Source organism: Panulirus ornatus, chromosome 66 (genome assembly GCF_036320965.1).
Source record: "Panulirus ornatus isolate Po-2019 chromosome 66, ASM3632096v1, whole genome shotgun sequence".
In the NCBI taxonomy this organism is placed as follows: domain Eukaryota; kingdom Metazoa; phylum Arthropoda; class Malacostraca; order Decapoda; family Palinuridae; genus Panulirus; species Panulirus ornatus.
In genome coordinates, this window is record NC_092289.1 from 15,163,720 (window position 1) to 15,184,198 (window position 20,479).

General features: G+C 41.3%; 1 protein-coding gene across 2 annotated transcripts in view; it reads left to right on the plus strand.

The window, feature by feature from the left end:
• LOC139746805 (ATP-binding cassette sub-family F member 2) overlaps positions 1-20,479 on the plus strand; it is a 53,837-nt gene that overhangs the window by 2,140 nt on the left and 31,218 nt on the right. Inside the window, exons 2-3 of one of the 2 annotated variants that reach the window (XM_071658369.1) lie at positions 16,252-16,363; positions 19,457-19,559. In XM_071658369.1, the coding sequence (XP_071514470.1) occupies positions 16,265-16,363; positions 19,457-19,559 (202 nt within the window). In that variant the 5' untranslated portion in view covers positions 16,252-16,264. Of the gene's footprint in view, positions 1-16,224; positions 16,364-19,456; positions 19,560-20,479 lie in introns of both variants that reach the window. The other variant, XM_071658370.1, reaches the window with a different exon arrangement.

Below are 20,479 nucleotides of genomic sequence, written 5' to 3' on the forward strand. Positions count from 1 at the left end.
AGAGTCTGTATTACAAGACAGTGTTCATTCACCTTACACAATAATAGGCATCATACTCACTAAAGGTCACATCTCAACTTTTCAGCCAATAAAGTTTACATCAAGCCAATACTGGTTATAGGTCTTCTCGAGGAGAGGGAAACTTCCTCCAATGAGAGGAAGACAATCTGATTTCTTTAGGCCTGTGTGTTTGAAGTTGTACCTAATGCTGGTATTAAGAAGGTGGTTTGAGCCTTCCACTATAACCATTAAGAATTACACGAGGTAATCCTTTAACTTCTGAACAGAAATATTTAACGGGTGATTGCCAAGGAATGCACTCTTTTGTGAGTTTTCATGGAAGGAAATTGAGCAGCTTTTAGAGGACCAGGCAAATCCTGAATTATTTGATCACTTGGTCAGCAACTCTTCAGTGTGAGTTGACCAGGATGAGGCAGAAGAGGGTGTTTCTAGCTCGAGTTGAGGCATTGATGTAAGCATGTGCCTGACCTTGACAATACTACATCTTATTGGTGCAGTTTATGATTTTGAAATTTATGGTTTTGCTGTAACAAAAAAGGAACTAATTAATATCATTCAATATATATATATATATATTTTTTTTCCTCTGAGTCCACAGGGAAAATGAAACACGATAAGTTCAAAAGTGCACGCTTGTGTAATAATCACATCATCAGGGGAGACACAAGAGAGAAATATAACAGTCAGCTGATATACATCGAAGAGACGAAGCTAGGGCGCCATTTGGTAAACATGCGATTGTCCAAGCAAATGGCGTTTTATCTTCGTCTTCAATGTGTATCAGCTGACTTATATTTCTCTCTTGTGTCTCCCCTGATGTGATTATTACACAAAAGTGCACTTGGGAACTTATTGTGTTTCATTTTCCCCAAGGACTCATAGGAATATCTTGATCAAACGCAAAATTGATCCTTTCCTATATATATATATATATATATATATATATATATATATTATATACATATATTATATTTTTTTTTTTCCGCTGTCTCCCGCGTTTGCGAGGTAGCGCAAGGAAACAGATGAAAGAAATGGCCCAACCCACCCCCATACACATGTATATACATACGTCCACACACGCAAATATACATACCTACACAGCTTTCCATGGTTTACCCCAGACGCTTCACATGCCTTGATTCAATCCACTGACAGCACGTCAACCCCGGTATACCACATCGCTCCAATTCACTCTATTCCTTGCCCTCCTTTCACCCTCCTGCATGTTCAGGCCCCGATCACACAAAATCTTTTTCACTCCATCTTTCCACCTCCAATTTGGTCTCCCTCTTCTCCTTGTTCCCTCCACCTCCGACACATATATCCTCTTGGTCAGTCTTTCCTCACTCATTCTCTCCATGTGCCCAAACCACTTCAAAACACCCTCTTCTGCTCTCTCAACCACGCTCTTTTTATTTCCACACATCTCTCTTACCCTTACGTTACTTACTCGATCAAACCACCTCACACCACACATTGTCCTCAAACATCTCATTTCCAGCACATCCATCCTCCTGCGCACAACTCTATCCATAGCCCACGCCTCGCAACCATACAACATTGTTGGAACCATTATTCCTTCAAACATACCCATTTTTGCTTTCCGAGATAATGTTCTCGACTTCCACACATTCTTCAAGGCTCCCAGAATTTTCGCCCCCTCCCCCACCCTATGATCCACTTCCGCTTCCATGGTTCCATCCGCTGCCAGATCCACTCCCAGATATCTAAAACACTTCACTTCCTCCAGTTTTTCTCCATTCAAACTCACCTCCCAATTGACTTGACCCTCAACCCTACTGTACCTAATAACCTTGCTCTTATTCACATTTACTCTTAACTTTCTTCTTCCACACACTTTACCAAACTCAGTCACCAGCTTCTGCAGTTTCTCACATGAATCAGCCTCCAGCGCTGTATCATCAGCGAACAACAACTGACTCGCTTCCCAAGCTCTCTCATCCCCAACAGACTTCATACTTGCCCCTCTTTCCAAAACTCTTGCATTCACCTCCCTAACAACCCCATCCATAAACAAATTAAACAACCATGGAGACATCACACACCCCTGCCGCAAACCTACATTCACTGAGAGCCAGTCACTTTCCTCTCTTCCTACATGTACACATGCCTTACATCCTCGATAAAAACTTTTCACTGCTTCTAACAACTTGCCTCCCACACCATATATTCTTAATACCTTCCACAGAGCATCTCTATCAACTCTATCATATGCCTTCTCCAGATCCATAAATGCTACATACAAATCCATTTGCTTTTCTAAGTATTTCTCACATACATTCTTCAAAGCAAACACCTGATCCACACATCCTCTACCACTTCTGAAACCACACTGCTCTTCCCCAATCTGATGCTCTGTACATGCCTTCATCCTCTCAATCAATACCCTCCCATATAATTTACCAGGAATACTCAACAAACTTATACCTCTGTAATTTGAGCACTCACTCTTATCCCCTTTGCCTTTGTACAATGGCACTATGCACGCATTCCGCCAATCCTCAGGCACCTCACCATGAGTCATACATACATTAAATAACCTTACCAACCAGTCAACAATACAGTCACCCCCTTTTTTAATAAATTCCACTGCAATACCATCCAAACCTGCTGCCTAGCCGGCTTTCATCTTCCGCAAAGCTTTTACTACCTCTTTTCTATTTACCAAATCATTTTCCCTAACCCTCTCACTTTGCACACCACCTCGACCAAAACACCCTATATCTGCTACTCTATCATCAAACACATTCAACAAACCTTCAAAATACTCACTCCATCTCCTTCTCACATCACCACTACTTATCACCTCCCCATTTGTGCCCTTCACTGAAGTTCCCATTTGCTCCCTTGTATTTAGGGAATCAGTGATGGATTGCGCAAAAGATGCTTGTGGCATGAGAAGAGTGGGAGGTGGGTTGATTAGAAAGGGTAGTGAGTGGTGGGATGAAGAAGTAAGAGTATTAGTGAAAGAGAAGAGAGAGGCATTTGGACGATTTTTGCAGGGAAAAAATGAAATTGAGTGGGAGATGTATAAAAGAAAGAGACAGGAGGTCGAGAAAGGTGCAAGAGGTGAAAAAAAGGGCAAATGAGAGTTGGGGTGAGAGAGTATCATTAAATTTTAGGGAGAATAAAAAGATGTTCTGGAAGGAGGTAAATATATTATATATATTTATATATATTTATTTTGCAGGAGCAGAGGGCTGGAAACCCTCCCCTCCTTGTATTTTAACTTTCTAAAAGGGGAAACAGAAGGAGTCACGCGGGGAGTGCTCATCCTCTTCGAAGGCTCAGATTGGGGTGTCTAAATGTGTGTGGATGTAACCAAGATGAGAAAAAAGGAGAGATAGGTAGTATGTTTGAGGAAAAGAACCTGGATGTTTTGGCTCTGCATGAAACAAAGCTCAAGGGGAAAGGGGAAGAGTGGTTTGGGAATGTCTTGGGAGTAAAGTTAGGGGTTAGTGAGAGGACAAGAGCAAGGGAAGGAGTAGCACTACTTCTGAAACAGGAGTGGTGGGAGTATGTGATAGTAAGAAAGTAAACTCTAGATTGATATGGGTAAAACTGCAAGTGGATGGAGAGAGATGGGTAATTATTGGTGCATATGCACCTGGGCATGAGAAGAAAGATCATGAGAGGCAAGTGTTTTGGGAGCAGCTGAGTGAGTGTGTTAGTAGTTTTGATGCACGAGACCGGGTTATAGTGATGGGTGATTTGAATGCAGAGGTGAGTAATGTGGCAGTTGAGGGAATAATTGGTGTACATGGGGTGTTCAGTGTTGCAAATGGAAATGGTGAGGAGCTTGTAGATTTATGTGCTGAAAAAGGACTGGTGATTGGGAATACCTGGTTTAAAAAGAGAGAGATACATAAGTATACGTATGTAAGTAGGAGAGATGGCCAGAGAGCGTTATTGGATTGCGTTAATTGATAGGTGCGCGAAAGAGGCTTGTGGATGTTAATGTGCTGAGAGGTGCAACTGGAGGGATGTTTGATCATTATCTTGTGGAGGTGAAAGTGAAGATTTATAGAGGTTTTCAGAAAAGAAGAGAGATGTTGGGGTGAAGAGAGTGATGAAAGTAAGTGAGCTTGGGAAGGAGACTTCTGTGAGGAAGTACCAGAGAGACTGAGTACAGAACGGAAAAAGGTGAGAACAAAGGGGGGTAAGGAGAGTGGGGGAGGAATGGGATGTATTTAGGGAAGCAGTGATGGCTTGCGCAAATGATGCTTGTGGCATGAGAAGCATAGAAGGTGGGCAGATTTGGAAGGGTAGTGAGTGGTGGGATGAAGAAGAAAGATTTTTAGTGAAAGAGAAGAGAGAGGCATTTGGACGATATTTCCAGAGAAGTAAAGCAAATGAATGGAAGATGTTTAAAAGAAAGAGGCAGGAGGTCAAGAGAAAGGTACAAGAGATGAAAAGGAGGGCAAATGAGAGTTGGGGGAAGAGAGGATCATTAAATTTAAGGAGAATAAAAGTATGTTTTGGAAGGAGGTAAATAAAGTGTGTAAGACAAGGGAATCAATGGGAACTTCAGTGAAGGGGGCAAATAGGGAGGTGATAACAAGTAGTGGTGATGTGAGGAGATGGAGTGAGTGTTTTGAAGGTTTGTTGAATGTGTTTGATGATAGAGTGGCAGATATAGGGTGTTTTGGTCAAGGTGGTGTGCAAAGTGAGAGGGTTAGGGAGAATGATTTGGTAAACAGAGAAGAGGTAGTAAAAGCTTTGCGGAAGATGGAAGCCGGCAAGGCAGTGGGCTTGGATGGTATTGCAGTGGAATTTATTAAAAAAGGGGGTGACTGTATTGTTGACTGGTTGTTAAGGTTATTTAACGAATGTATGACTCATGGTGAGGTGCCTGAGGATTGGTAGAATACTTGCTTAGTGCCATTGTAAAAAGGCAAAGGGGATAAAAGTGAGTGGTCAAATTACAGAGGTATAAGTTTGTTGAGTATTCCTGGGAAATTATATAAGAGGGTATTGATTGAGAGGGTGAAGGCAGGTACAGAGCATCAGATTGGGGAAGAGCAGTTTGGTTTCAGAAGTGGTAGAGGATGTGTGGATCAGGTGTTTGCTTTGAAGAATGTATGTGAGAAATACTTAGAAAAGCAAAGGGATTTGTATGTAGCATTTATAGATCTGGAGAAGGCATATGGTAAGAGTTGATAGAGATGCTCTGTGGAAGGTATTAAGAATATATGGTGTGAGGCAAGTTGTTAGAAGTAGTGAAAAGTTTTTATCGAGGATGTAAGGCATGTGTGCGTGTAGGAAGAGAGAAAAGTGATTGGTTCTCAGTGAATGTATGTTTGCGGCAGGGGTGCATGATGTATCCATGGTTGTTTAATTTGTTTATGGATGGGGTTGTTAAGGAGGTGAATGCAAGTTTTGGAAAGAGGGGCAGTCTGTTGTGGATGAGAGAGCTTGGGAAGTGAGTCAGTTGTTGTTCGCTGAAGATACAGCGCTGGTGGCTGATTCGGGTGAGAAACTGCAGAGGCTAGTGACTGAGTTTGGTAAAGTGTGTGAAACAAGAAAGCTGAGAGTAAATGTGAATAAGAGCAAGGTTATTAGGTACAGTAGGGTTGAGGGGCAAGTCAGTTGGGAGGTAAGTTTGAATGGAGAAATACTGGAAGTGAAGTGTTTTAGATATCTGGGAGTGGATTTGGCAGCAGATGGAACCATGAAAGTGAATCATAGGGTGGGGGAGGGTGCAAAAGTTTTTGGAGCGCTGAAAAATATGTGGAAGTTTAGAACATTATCTTGGAAAGCAAAAATGGGAATGTTTGAAGGAATAGTGGTTCCAACAATGTCATATGGTTGCGAGGCGTGGGCTATAGGTAAGAGTTGTGCGGAGGAGAGTGGATGTGCTGGAAATGAGATGTTTGAGGACAGTATGTGGTGTGAGGTGGTTTGATCGAGTAAGTAATGAAAGGGTAAGAGAGAGGTGTGGTAATAAAAAGAGTGTGGTTGAGAGAGCAGAAGAGGGTGTTTTGAAATGGTTTGGTCACATGGAGAGAATGAGTGAGGAAAGATTGACGGATATATGTGTCAAAGGTGGAGGGAATGAGGAGAAGTGGAAAACCAAATTGGAGGTGGAAAGATGGAGTAAAAAAGATTTTGAGTGATTGGGGCCTGAACATGCAGGAAGGTGAAATGCGTGCAAGGAATAGAGTGAATTGGAACGATGTGGTATACTAGGGTCGACGTGCTGTCATTGGATTGAACCATGGCATGTGAAGCGTCTGGGGTAAACCATGGAAAGTTTTGTGGGGCCTGGATGTGGAAAGGGAGCTGTGGTTTTGGTGCATTATACATGACAGCTAGACAGAGTGTGAACAAATGTGGCCTTTGTTGTCTTTTCCTAGTGCTACCTCGCACACATGTGGGGGGAGGGGGTTGTCATTTTATGTGTGGCGCGGTGGCGACGGGAATGAATAAGGGCAGACAGTATGAATTGTGTACATGTGTAAATATGTATATGTTTGTGTGTGTATATATATGTATACATTGAGAAGTATAGGTATGTATATGTGCATGTGTGTGGACATGTATGTATATGCATGTGTATGTGGGTGGGTTTGGCCCTTCTTTCGTCTGTTTCATTGCGCTACCTCGCTAATGCGGGTGACAGCGACAAAGTATAATAAATATAAATAAGATATAAAACGTGGTTTTGGTGCATTATACATGACATTGCATTATGCATGCCATGCATTATACATGACAGCTAGAGACTGTGTGAACGAATGTGGCCTTTATTGTCTTTTCCTAGCGCTACCTCGCGCGCTTGCGGCGGGAGTGGGTTTTCATTTCATGTGTGGTAGGAAGGCAATGGGAATGAATAAAGGCAGCAAGTATTAATTATGTACATGTGTATGTATGTATATATGTATATGTTGAAATGTATAGGTATGTATATATGCGTGTGTGGCCATGTTTGTACATACTTGTTTATGTGGGTGGGTTGGGCCATTCTTTTGTCTGTTTCCTTGCGCTACCTCATTAACGTGGGAGACAGCAACAAAGTATAATAAATATAAATAAGATATAAAACGTGGTTTTGGTGCATTATACATGACAGCTAGAGACTGTGTGAACGAATGTGGCCTTTATTGTCTTTTCCTAGCGCTACCTCGCGCGCTTGCGGCGGGAGTGGGTTTTCATTTCATGTGTGGTGGGAAGGCAATGGGAATGAATAAAGGCAGCAAGTATTAATTATGTACATGTGTATGTATGTATATATGTATATATGTGCGCAGGAGGATGGATGTGCTGGAAATGAATGTTTGAAGGAATAGTGGTTCCAACAATGTCATATGGTTGCGAGGCGTGGGCTATAGGTAAAGAGTTGTGCGGAGGAGAGTGGATGTGCTGGAAATGAATGTTTGAAGGAATAGTGGTTCCAACAATGTCATATGGTTGCGAGGCGTGGGCTATAGGTAAGAGTTGTGCGGAGGAGAGTGGATGTGCTGGAAATGAGATGTTTGAGGACAGTATGTGGTGTGAGGTGGTTTGATCGAGTAAGTAACGTAAGGGTAAGAGAGATGTGTGGAAATAAAAAGAGCCTGGTTGAGAGAGCAGAAGAGGGTGTTTTGAAATGGTTTGGGCACATGGAGAGAATGAGTGAGGAAAGATTGACCAAGAGGATATATGTGTCGGAGGTGGAGGGAACGAGAAGTGGGAGACCAAATTGGAGGTGGAAAGATGGAGTAAAAAAGATTTTGAGTGATTGGGGCCTGAACATGCAGGAGGGTGAAAGGAGGGCAAGGAATAGAGTGAATTGGAACGATGTGGTATACTAGGGTCGACGTGCTGTCATTGGATTGAACCATGGCATGTGAAGCGTCTGGGGTAAACCATGGAAAGTTTTGTGGGGCTGGATGTGGAAAGGGAGCTGTGGTTTTGGTGCATTATACATGACATTGCATTATGCATGCCATGCATTATACATGACAGCTAGAGACTGTGTGAACGAATGTGGCCTTTATTGTCTTTTCCTAGCGCTACCTCGCGCGCTTGCGGCGGGAGTGGGTTTTCATTTCATGTGTGGTGGGAAGGCAATGGGAATGAATAAAGGCAGCAAGTATTAATTATGTACATGTGTATGTATGTATATATGTATATATGTGCGCAGGAGGATGGATGTGCTGGAAATGAGATGTTTGAGGACAGTATGTGGTGTGAGGTGGTTTGATCGAGTAAGTAACGTAAGGGTAAGAGAGATGTGTGGAAATAAAAAGAGCCTGGTTGAGAGAGCAGAAGAGGGTGTTTTGAAATGGTTTGGGCACATGGAGAGAATGAGTGAGGAAAGATTGACCAAGAGGATATATGTGTCGGAGGTGGAGGGAACGAGAAGTGGGAGACCAAATTGGAGGTGGAAAGATGGAGTGAAAAAGATTTTGTGTGATCGGGGCCTGAACATGCAGGAGGGTGAAAGGAGGGCAAGGAATAGAGTGAATTGGAACGATGTGGTATACTAGGGTCGACGTGCTGTCATTGGATTGAACCATGGCATGTGAAGCGTCTGGGGTAAACCATGGAAAGTTTTGTGGGGCTGGATGTGGAAAGGGAGCTGTGGTTTTGGTGCATTATACATGACAGCTAGACAGAGTGTGAACAAATGTGGCCTTTGTTGTCTTTTCCTAGTGCTACCTCGCACACATTGTGGGGGGAGGGGTTGTCATTTTATGTGTGGCGCGGTGGCGACGGGAATGAATAAGGGCAGACAGTATGAATTGTGTACATGTGTAAATATGTATATGTTTGTGTGTGTATATATATGTATACATTGAGAAGTATAGGTATGTATATGTGCATGTGTGTGGACATGTATGTATATGCATGTGTATGTGGGTGGGTTTGGCCCTTCTTTCGTCTGTTTCCTTGCGCTACCTCGCAAACGCGGAAGACAGCGACAAAGGGGAAAAAAAAATTCTTTAAAGCAAACACCTGATCCACACATCCTCTTACCACTTCTGAAACCACACTGCTCTTCCCCAATCTAATGCTCTGTGTATGCCTTCCACCTTCTCAATCAATACCCTCCCATATAATTTCCCAGGAATACTCAACAAACTTATACCTCTGTAATTTGAGCACTCACTCTTATCCCCTTTGCCTTTGTGGAATGGCACTATGCAAGCATTCTGCCAATCCTCAGGCACCTCACCATGAGTCATACATACATTAAATAACCTTACCAACCAGTCAACAACACAGTCACCCCCTTTTTTTAATAAATTCCACTGCAATACCATCCAAACCTGCTGCCTAGCCGGCTTTCATCTTCCGCAAAGCTTTTACTACCTCTTTTCTATTTACCAAATCATTTTCCCTAACCCTCTCACTTTGCACACCACCTCAACCAAAACACCGTATATCTGCCACTCTATCATCAAACACATTCAACAAAGCTTCAAAATACTCACTCCATCTCCTTCTCACATCACCACTACTTATCACCTCCCCATTAGCCCCCTTCACTGAAGTTCCCTTTTGTTCCCTTGTCTTACATACTTTATTTACCTCCTTCCAAAACATCTTTTTATTCTCCCTAAAATTTAATGATACTCTCACTTCAACTCTTATTTGCCCTCTTTTTCACCTCTTGCACCTTTCTCTTGACTTCCTGCCTCTTTCTTTTATACATCTCCCATTCATTTGTATTATTTCCTTGCAAAAAGTGTCCAAATGACTCTGTCTTCTCTTTCACTAATACTCTTACTTCTTCATCCCACCACTCACTACCCTTTCTAATCTGCCCACCTCCCACGCTTCTCATGCCACAAGCATCTTTTGCGCAAGCCATCGCTGCTTCCCTAAATACATCCCATTCCTTCCCCACTCCCCTTACGTCTTTTGTTCTCACCTTTTTCCATCTGTACTCATTCTCTCCTGATCCTTCCTCACACAAGTCTCCTTCCCAAGCACACTTACTCGCACCACTCTTTTCACCCAAGATTCTCTCTTCTTTTCTGAAAACCTCAACAAATCTTCACTTTCGCCTCCATAAGATAATGATCAGACATCCTTTTTAAGGTAGTTAGCAAAACCAGAGAATCCCACATTACTTGAAAAGTGGTAGATATTTTGGATGTTTTGGAGATTGCATTGATGGCTGATTACAGTGGGGGAAAACATTTGATTTAGAAAATCTGTAAGTTTACAATAACTCCACATGTTTACATTTTGTATGAGGTTAATCTCATTAACCCATGGTGTGTTATAAACAACTGCTGTGCACATAAAAGTTGGAACAGGAAAGTACATCAGATGGGAGGTGGTAAGGAATTTTGATACTTATGTGCATGTCATATGTTTGTATTTGTTTTTGTGGGATTCAGTACTTAAGAAGGGCTAAATGTTAGTGTGTGATAAAGACTAAGCTGGGTAGACTGAGATGAGACAGGTTGAAAAGGGAATGAAAAATAAAAATAAAATAATCGAAATAAATTCAATAATCGAGATTAAAAAATAATAATCATAACATGATAATTCTTAATGCATAAGGAAATTGAAACAAAGATGTTATTGTTGTATATTAAAGTGGAAACTGTGATAGAATTATATGAACCAAGTTAGTTAAAAGAAGGAAAAAATATCTTTAGCAGTAGTTTGTCCATCGTGAAATAGTAAGATTTGAAGAAATTGTTGGCATACAAAACTAAAGACTGTGGACATTAAGAGAGGAGTGAATGAATTGGTAGATTGTATGAGCAGTTGTGAAATTACAAGAATGCTATAAAAACTAATTTGCGAAAGATGCATGGAAAAAACTGTTAAAGAATGTTTGATTTATTTTTTATTATGCATGCAGACGAAAGTAAGGGCAACGAAAACCAAGTCAGTAATGGGATAGTTATTTATATGATAAAGAAAATACTGTTTATACACAAACTGCACAGAATATGCATTGATTTGACTGGACATTATTGTATTATCTCTCTTTACAGCCTCAAGAAAATGGGAGTTCAAATAACTCCAAAAAGAGCTCTCGAGAAACAACCCCCATGACGAATGGCACTGCAAATGGCATTGAAAACCTTAGTCCTGAAGGTCAGTAATATCATATATTATTTTTCTTGTAATTTGATTCAGATAAATGAGAGAATATTGCCCATTTATTTGTCAAGCTGTACAAGTTGACTTAGATAGGAGGTGGGGACTGGAAATCCTGAAAACCATGTACTAATTAAAACATTGCTGAACAAGGTAATTATGATGTGGCTTTGGTGGAGGGTCATACTAGTTGGCATTTTTGCTGACATTAAAACATAAGGGTTTCAACGGGATATTGGGAGTAGCTCAAATAGTGACTGGGTATGCATTATGAATGTTGTAAATAATTTTATAAGTATTATTATTATTATTTTGCTTTGTCGCTGTCTCCCGCGTTTGCGAGGTAGCGCAAGGAAACAGACGAAAGAAATGGCCCAACCCACCCCCATACACATGTATATACATACGTCCACACACGCAAATATACATACCTACACAGCTTTCCATGGTTTACCCCAGACGCTTCACATGCCTTGATTCAATCCACTGACAGCACGTCAACCCCGGTATACCACATCGCTCCAATTCACTCTATTCCTTCCCCTCCTTTCACCCTCCTGCATGTTCAGGCCCCGATCACACAAAATCTTTTTCACTCCATCTTTCCACCTCCAATTTGGTCTCCCTCTTCTCCTCGTTCCCTCCACCTCCGACACATATATCCTCTTGGTCAATCTTTCCTCACTCATTCTCTCCATGTGCCCAAACCACTTCAAAACACCCTCTTCTGCTCTCTCAACCACGCTCTTTTTATTTCCACACATCTCTCTTACCCTTACGTTACTTACTCGATCAAACCACCTCACACCACACATTGTCCTCAAACATCTCATTTCCAGCACATCCATCCTCCTGCGCACAACTCTATCCATAGCCCACGCCTCGCAACCATACAACATTGTTGGAACCACTATTCCTTCAAACATACCCATTTTTGCTTTCCGAGATAATGTTCTCGACTTCCACACATTCTTCAAGGCTCCCAGAATTTTCGCCCCCTCCCCCACCCTATGATCCACTTCTGCTTCCATGGTTCCATCCGCTGCCAGATCCACTCCCAGATATCTAAAACACTTCACTTCCTCCAGTTTTTCTCCATTCAAACTCACCTCCCAATTGACTTGACCCTCAACCCTACTGTACCTAATAACCTTGCTCTTATTCACATTTACTCTTAACTTTCTTCTTCCACACACTTTACCAAACTCAGTCACCAGCTTCTGCAGTTTCTCACATGAATCAGCCTCCAGCGCTGTATCATCAGCGAACAACAACTGACTCACTTCCCAAGCTCTCTCATCCCCAACAGACTTCATACTTGCCCCTCTTTCCAAAACTCTTGCATTCACCTCCCTAACAACCCCATCCATAAACAAATTAAACAACCATGGAGACATCACACACCCCTGCCGCAAACCTACATTCACTGAGAGCCAGTCACTTTCCTCTCTTCCTACATGTACACATGCCTTACATCCTCGATAAAAACTTTTCACTGCTTCTAACAACTTGCCTCCCACACCATATATTCTTAATACCTTCCACAGAGCATCTCTATCAACTCTATCATATGCCTTCTCCAGATCCATAAATGCTACATACAAATCCATTTGCTTTTCTAAGTATTTCTCACATACATTCTTCAAAGCAAACACCTGATCCACACATCCTCTACCATTTCTGAAACCACACTGCTCTTCCCCAATCTGATGCTCTGTACATGCCTTCACCCTCTCAATCAATACCCTCCCATATAATTTACCAGGAATACTCAACAAACTTATACCTCTGTAATTTGAGCACTCACTCTTATCCCCTTTGCCTTTGTACAATGGCACTATGCACGCATTCCGCCAATCCTCAGGCACCTCACCATGAGTCATACATATATTAAATAACCTTACCAACCAGTCAACAATACAGTCACCCCCTTTTTTAATAAATTCCACTGCAATACCATCCAAACCTGCTGCCTAGCCGGCTTTCATCTTCCGCAAAGCTTCCGCAAAGCTTTTAGGGAGGTGATAACAAGTAGTGGTGATGTGAGGGGATGGAGTGAGTGTTTTGAAGGTTTGTTGAATGTGTTTGATGATAGAGTGGCAGATATAGGGTGTTTTGGTCAAGGTGGTGTGCAAAGTGAGAGGGTTAGGGAGAATGATTTGGTAAACAGAGAAGAGGTAGTAAAAGCTTTGCGGAAGATGAAAGCCGGCAAGGCAGTGGGTTTGGATGGTATTGCAGTGGAATTTATTAAAAAAGGGGGTGACTGTATTGTTGACTGGTTGTTAAGGTTATTTAACGAATGTATGACTCATGGTGAGGTGCCTGAGGATTGGTGGAATGCTTGCTTAGTGCCATTGTAAAAAGGCAAAGGGGATAAAAGTGAGTGGTCAAATTACAGAGGTATAAGTTTGTTGAGTATTCCTGGGAAATTATATAAGAGGGTATTGATTGAGAGGGTGAAGGCAGGTACAGAGCATCAGATTGGGGAAGAGCAGTTTGGTTTCAGAAGTGGTAGAGGATGTGTGGATCAGGTGTTTGCTTTGAAGAATGTATGTGAGAAATACTTAGAAAAGCAAAGGGATTTGTATGTAGCATTTATAGATCTGGAGAAGGCATATGGTAAGAGTTGATAGAGATGCTCTGTGGAAGGTATTAAGAATATATGGTGTGAGGCAAGTTGTTAGAAGTAGTGAAAAGTTTTTATCGAGGATGTAAGGCATGTGTGCGTGTAGGAAGAGAGAAAAGTGATTGGTTCTCAGTGAATGTAGGTTTGCGGCAGGGGTGCATGATGTCTCCATGGTCGTTTAATTTGTTTATGGATGGGGTTGTTAAGGAGGTGAATGCAAGTTTTGGAAAGAGGGGCAGTCTGTTGTGGATGAGAGAGCTTGGGAAGTGAGTCAGTTGTTGTTCGCTGAAGATACAGCGCTGGTGGCTGATTCGGGTGAGAAACTGCAGAGGCTAGTGACTGAGTTTGGTAAAGTGTGTGAAACAAGAAAGCTGAGAGTAAATGTGAATAAGAGCAAGGTTATTAGGTACAGTAGGGTTGAGGGGCAAGTCAGTTGGGAGGTAAGTTTGAATGGAGAAATACTGGAGGAAGTGAAGTGTTTTAGATATCTGGGAGTGGATTTGGCAGCAGATGGAACCATGAAAGTGAATCATAGGGTGGGGGAGAGTGCGAAAGTTTTTGGAGCACTGAAAAATATGTGGAAGTTTAGAACATTATCTTGGAAAGCAAAAATGGGAATGTTTGAAGGAATAGTGGTTCCAACAATGTCATATGGTTGCGAGGCGTGGGCTATAGATAAGAGTTGTGCGGAGGAGAGTGGATGTGCTGGAAATGAGATGTTTGAGGACAGTATGTGGTGTGAGGTGGTTTGATCGAGTAAGTAATGAAAGGGTAAGAGAGAGGTGTGGTAATAAAAAGAGTGTGGTTGAGAGAGCAGAAGAGGGTGTTTTGAAATGGTTTGGTCACATGGAGAGAATGAGTGAGGAAAGATTGACGGATATATGTGTCAAAGGTGGAGGGAATGAGGAGAAGTGGAAAACCAAATTGGAGGTGGAAAGATGGAGTAAAAAAGATTTTGAGTGATTGGGGCCTGAACATGCAGGAAGGTGAAATGCGTGCAAGGAATAGAGTGAATTGGAACGATGTGGTATACTAGGGTCGACGTGCTGTCATTGGATTGAACCATGGCATGTGAAGCGTCTGGGGTAAACCATGGAAAGTTTTGTGGGGCCTGGATGTGGAAAGGGAGCTGTGGTTTTGGTGCATTATACATGACAGCTAGAGAGAGTGTGAACAAATGTGGCCTTTGTTGTCTTTTCCTAGTGCTACCTCGCACACATGTGGGGGGAGGGGGTTGTCATTTCATGTGTGGCGCGGTGGCGACGGGAATGAATAAGGGCAGACAGTATGAATTGTGTACATGTGTAAATATGTATATGTTTGTGTGTGTATATATATGTATACATTGAGAAGTATAGGTATGTATATGTGCATGTGTGTGGACATGTATGTATATGCATGTGTATGTGGGTGGGTTTGGCCCTTCTTTCGTCTGTTTCATTGCGCTACCTCGCTAATGCGGGTGACAGCGACAAAGTATAATGAATATAAATAAGATATAAAACGTGGTTTTGGTGCATTATACATGACATTGCATTATGCATGCCATGCATTATACATGACAGCTAGAGACTGTGTGAACGAATGTGGCCTTTATTGTCTTTTCCTAGCGCTACCTCGCGCGCTTGCGGCGGGAGTGGGTTTTCATTTCATGTGTGGTGGGAAGGCAATGGGAATGAATAAAGGCAGCAAGTATTAATTATGTACATGTGTATGTATGTATATATGTATATGTTGAAATGTATAGGTATGTATATATGCGTGTGTGGCCATGTTTGTACATACTTGTTTATGTGGGTGGGTTGGGCCATTCTTTTGTCTGTTTCCTTGCGCTACCTCATTAATGTGGGAGACAGCAACAAAGTATAATGAAATGATAATAGAAAATATAAAACATACATATCAATATAAAATCTTGGTGTACATGCACATGGGTGCTTTTTAGGACGTTTTTCTATCACACCTAAAAAACTTCTACCCAAAGCAAAGTAGTGGACAAAATGTATTTCTGTATTTCCTTTGTTATATGAATGTCTTTGACAAAATTAAGTTTTATTCAAGTAAAGTATGAAATTTACAGGATTAGAAAGAAGAAATTTATTATTTTGGGAGGGCAGTTATTTAATGTTTTTTCATTTCAGTTAGATGTTTTGTCAGTGTCATGTTTGGATGGGAATCTGTCAGTAAAGTATAGGTTCCTGAAGCAGGGTTAAGTTTTTGTTTCTTAGGGGTTGCTGGCTGGTTATTTAGGCTTTTGGCCTGTTATTTTCCTGGGGTATTAAGGACATTTAGGTCAAGTTACAAACCCCAGACTTACAAATCATCTTTTAACACCTTCTGATATGAATATTAATTCTAAGACCACATATTCTCTCAATATGTATGACCTGTGATTGTAGGGTGAGAGGGATATTGTTATTGTTAGCAGTTGAGTTCAGTTATAATGTTGTAAGTGATGATTATATATTACCATGGAGTTTTTGTTTTTCTTTATGCTTTCATTACAGTGGAACTTTCTTTGGTTTCTTCGTTAGATCCTTTGCCACAATGCCGTCTGATGCCAAGAAGAAACGTGAACAAAAGAAAAGGGAGGCAGCAAAGGCTAAACAGGCTGGCAAGAAGATTGAGCCAAAGGACACAAAGGAGGTAAGGTTTTTTGTTCATTATGTATGTATGCCATTGCTCCTAGAACTAGCTTATTCATGGAGTATAGACAGACTGAATTTTTAAGGTTATCATAATGCAGCTTATTTGAAATTGATTTGGTCACACCGCTAGATGAGTTGCACAGTCAATGCACTAGAGTTTCCGGTTTCATGGTGACATTGGGTTCCAACACTTTACCAGGCATTTAGAATGAGGACCATAGTTCTTCAGAATTGATTCTGACAAAATGTAGAAGCCTGTATATGGTGATCCACCCTGTCGAAACAAAAATGAGCTTGCTGATGATTAATGGGAAAAAACTGTCATATGCTTTGTTGATGTATGTTGCCACATGTACTGGGTTTGTGATTGTTTGAATCCATGCAAGATATGTTGCTTAAGCTCTGTATGTAGTAAGGTGGTAGAGTGTTTGGGTTTGAAAACATGCTGTGTGGCAGTGCTATTTCCTGTGGGGCAGGGTGGCACAGGGAATGGAGGAAGGCAAGTAAGTATGAATATGGAGATGTGTATATGTATATATTTATATATGTATATATTGATATATGTATATATGTGCGCAGGAGGATGGATGTGCTGGAAATGAGATGTTTGAGGACAATGTGTGGTGTGAGGTGGTTTGATCGAGTAAGTAACGTAAGGGTAAGAGAGATGTGTGGAAATAAAAAGAGCGTGGTTGAGAGAGCAGAAGAGGGTGTTTTGAAATGGTTTGGGCACATGGAGAGAATGAGTGAGGAAAGATTGACCAAGAGGATATATGTGTCGGAGGTGGAGGGAACGAGAAGTGGGAGACCAAATTGGAGGTGGAAAGATGGAGTGAAAAAGATTTTGTGTGATCGGGGCCTGAACATGCAGGAGGGTGAAAGGAGGGCAAGGAATAGAGTGAATTGGATTGATGTGGTATACCGGGGTTGACGTACTGTCAGTGGATTGAATCAGGGCATGTGAAGCGTCTGGGGTAAACCATGGAAAGCTGTGTAGGTATGTATATTTGTGTGTGTGGACGTGTATGTATATACATGTGTATGGGGGTGGGTTGGGCCATTTCTTTCGTCTGTTTCCTTGCGCTACCTCGCAAACGTGGAAGACAGCGACAAAGGGGGAAAAAAAAATTCTTTAAAGCAAACACCTGATCCACACATCCTCTTACCACTTCTGAAACCACACTGCTCTTCCCCAATCTAATGCTCTGTGTATGCCTTCACCCTCTCAATTAATACCCTCCCATATAATTTCCCAGGAATACTCAACAAACTTATACCTCTGAAATTTGAGCACTCATTTTTATCCCCTTTGCCTTTGTGGAATGGCACTATGCAAGCATTCTGCCAATCCTCAGGCACCTCACCATGAGTCATACATACATTAAATAACCTTACCAACCAGTCAACAACACAGTCACCCCCTTTTTTTAATAAATTCCACTTCTATACCATCCAAACCCACTGCCTTGCCGGCTTTCATCTTCCGCAAAGCTTTTACTACCTCTTCTCTGTTTACCAAATCATTGTCCCTAACCCTCTCACTTTGCACACCACCTCGACCAAAACACCGTATATCTGCCACTCTATCATCAAACACATTCAACAAACCTTCAAAATACTCACTCCATCTCCTTCTCACATCACCACTACTTATCACCTCCCCATTAGCCCCCTTCACTGAAGTTCCCTTTTGTTCCCTTGTCTTACATACTTTATTTACCTCCTTCCAAAACATCTTTTTATTCTCCCTAAAATTTAATGATACTCTCACTTCAACTCTTATTTGCCCTCTTTTTCACCTCTTGCACCTTTCTCTTGACTTCCTGCCTCTTTCTTTTATACATCTCCCATTCATTTGTATTATTTCCTTGCAAAAAGTGTCCAAATGACTCTGTCTTCTCTTTCACTAATACTCTTACTTCTTCATCCCACCACTCACTACCCTTTCTAATCTGCCCACCTCCCACGCTTCTCATGCCACAAGCATCTTTTGCGCAAGCCATCGCTGCTTCCCTAAATACATCCCATTCCTTCCCCACTCCCCTTACGTCTTTTGTTCTCACCTTTTTCCATTCTGTACTCATTCTCTCCTGATCCTTCCTCACACAAGTCTCCTTCCCAAGCACACTTACTCGCACCACTCTTTTCACCCCAAGATTCTCTCTTCTTTTCTGAAAACCTCAACAAATCTTCACTTTCGCCTCCATAAGATAATGATCAGACATCCTTTTTAAGGTAGTTAGCAAAACCAGAGAATCCCACATTACTTGAAAAGTGGTAGATATTTTGGATGTTTTGGAGATTGCATTGATGGCTGATTACAGTGGGGGAAAACATTTGATTTAGAAAATCTGTAAGTTTACAATAACTCCACATGTTTACATTTTGTATGAGGTTAATCTCATTAACCCATGGTGTGTTATAAACAACTGCTGTGCACATAAAAGTTGGAACAGGAAAGTACATCAGATGGGAGGTGGTAAGGAATTTTGATACTTATGTGCATGTCATATGTTTGTATTTGTTTGTGTGGGATTCAGTACTTAAGAAGGGCTAAATGTTAGTGTGTGATAAAGACTAAGCTGGGTAGACTGAGATGAGACAGGTTGAAAAGGGAATCAAACATGAAAATTCTTAATGCATAAGGAAATTGAAACAAAGATGTTATTGTTGTATATTAAAGTGGAAACTGTGATAGAATTATATGAACCAAGTTAGTTAAAAGAAGGAAAAAATATCTTTAGCAGTAGTTTGTCCATCGTGAAATAGTAAGATTTGAAGAAATTGTTGGCATACAAAACTAAAGACTGCGGACATTAAGAGAGGAAGTGAATGAATTGGTAGATTGTATGAGCAGTTGTGAAATTACAAGAATGCTATAAAAACTAATTTGCGAAAGATGCATGGAAAAAACTGTTAAAGAATGTTTGATTTATTTTTTATTATGCATGCAGACGAAAGTAAGGGCAACGAAAACCAAGTCAGTAATGGGATAGTTATTTATATAATAAAGAAAATACTGTTTGATACACAAACTGCACAGAATATGCATTGATTTGACTGGACATTATTGTATTATCTCTCTTTACAGCCTCAAGAAAATGGGAGTTCAAATAACTCCAAAAAGAGCTCTCGAGAAACAACCCCCATGACGAATGGCACTGCAAATGGCATTGAAAACCTTAGTCCTGAAGGTCAGTAATATCATATATTATTTTTCTTGTAATTTGATTCAGATAAATGAGAGAATATTGCCCATTTATTTGTCAAGCTGTACAAGTTGACTTAGATAGGAGGTGGGGACTGGAAATCCTGAAAACCATGTACTAATTAAAACATTGCTGAACAAGGTAATTATGATGTGGCTTTGGTGGAGGGTCATACTAGTTGGCATTTTTTCTGACATATAAATAATAAGGGTTTCAACGGGATATTGGGAGTAGCTCAAATAGTGACTGGGTATGCATTATGAATGTTGTAAATAATTTTATAAGTATTATTATTATTATTTTGCTTTGTCGCTGTCTCCCGCGTTAGCGAGGTAGCGCAAGGAAACAGACGAAAGAAATGGCCCAACCCACCCCCATACACATGTATATACATACACGTCCCCACACGCAAATATACATACCCATACATCTCAATGTACACATATATATATATATACACACAGACATATACATATATACACATGCACACAATTCACACTGTCTGCCTATATTCATTCCCATTGCCACCTCGCCACACATGGAATAACATTCCCCTCCCCCCACATGTGTGCGAGGTAGCGCTAGGAAAAGACAACAACGGCCCCATTCGTTCACACTTAGTCTCTAGCTGTCATGCAATAATGTCCGAAACAACAGCTCCCTTTCACATCCAGGCCCCACACAACTTTCTATGGTTTACCCCAGATGCATCACATGCCCTGATTCAATCCATTGACAGCACGACGACCCCGGTATACCACATCGATCCAGTTCACTCTATTCCTTGCCTGCCTTTCACCCTCATGCATGTTCAGGCCCCGATCACTCAAAATCTTTTTCACTCCATCTTTCCACCTCCAATTTGGTCTCCCACTTCTCCTCGTTCCCTCCACCTCCGACACTTA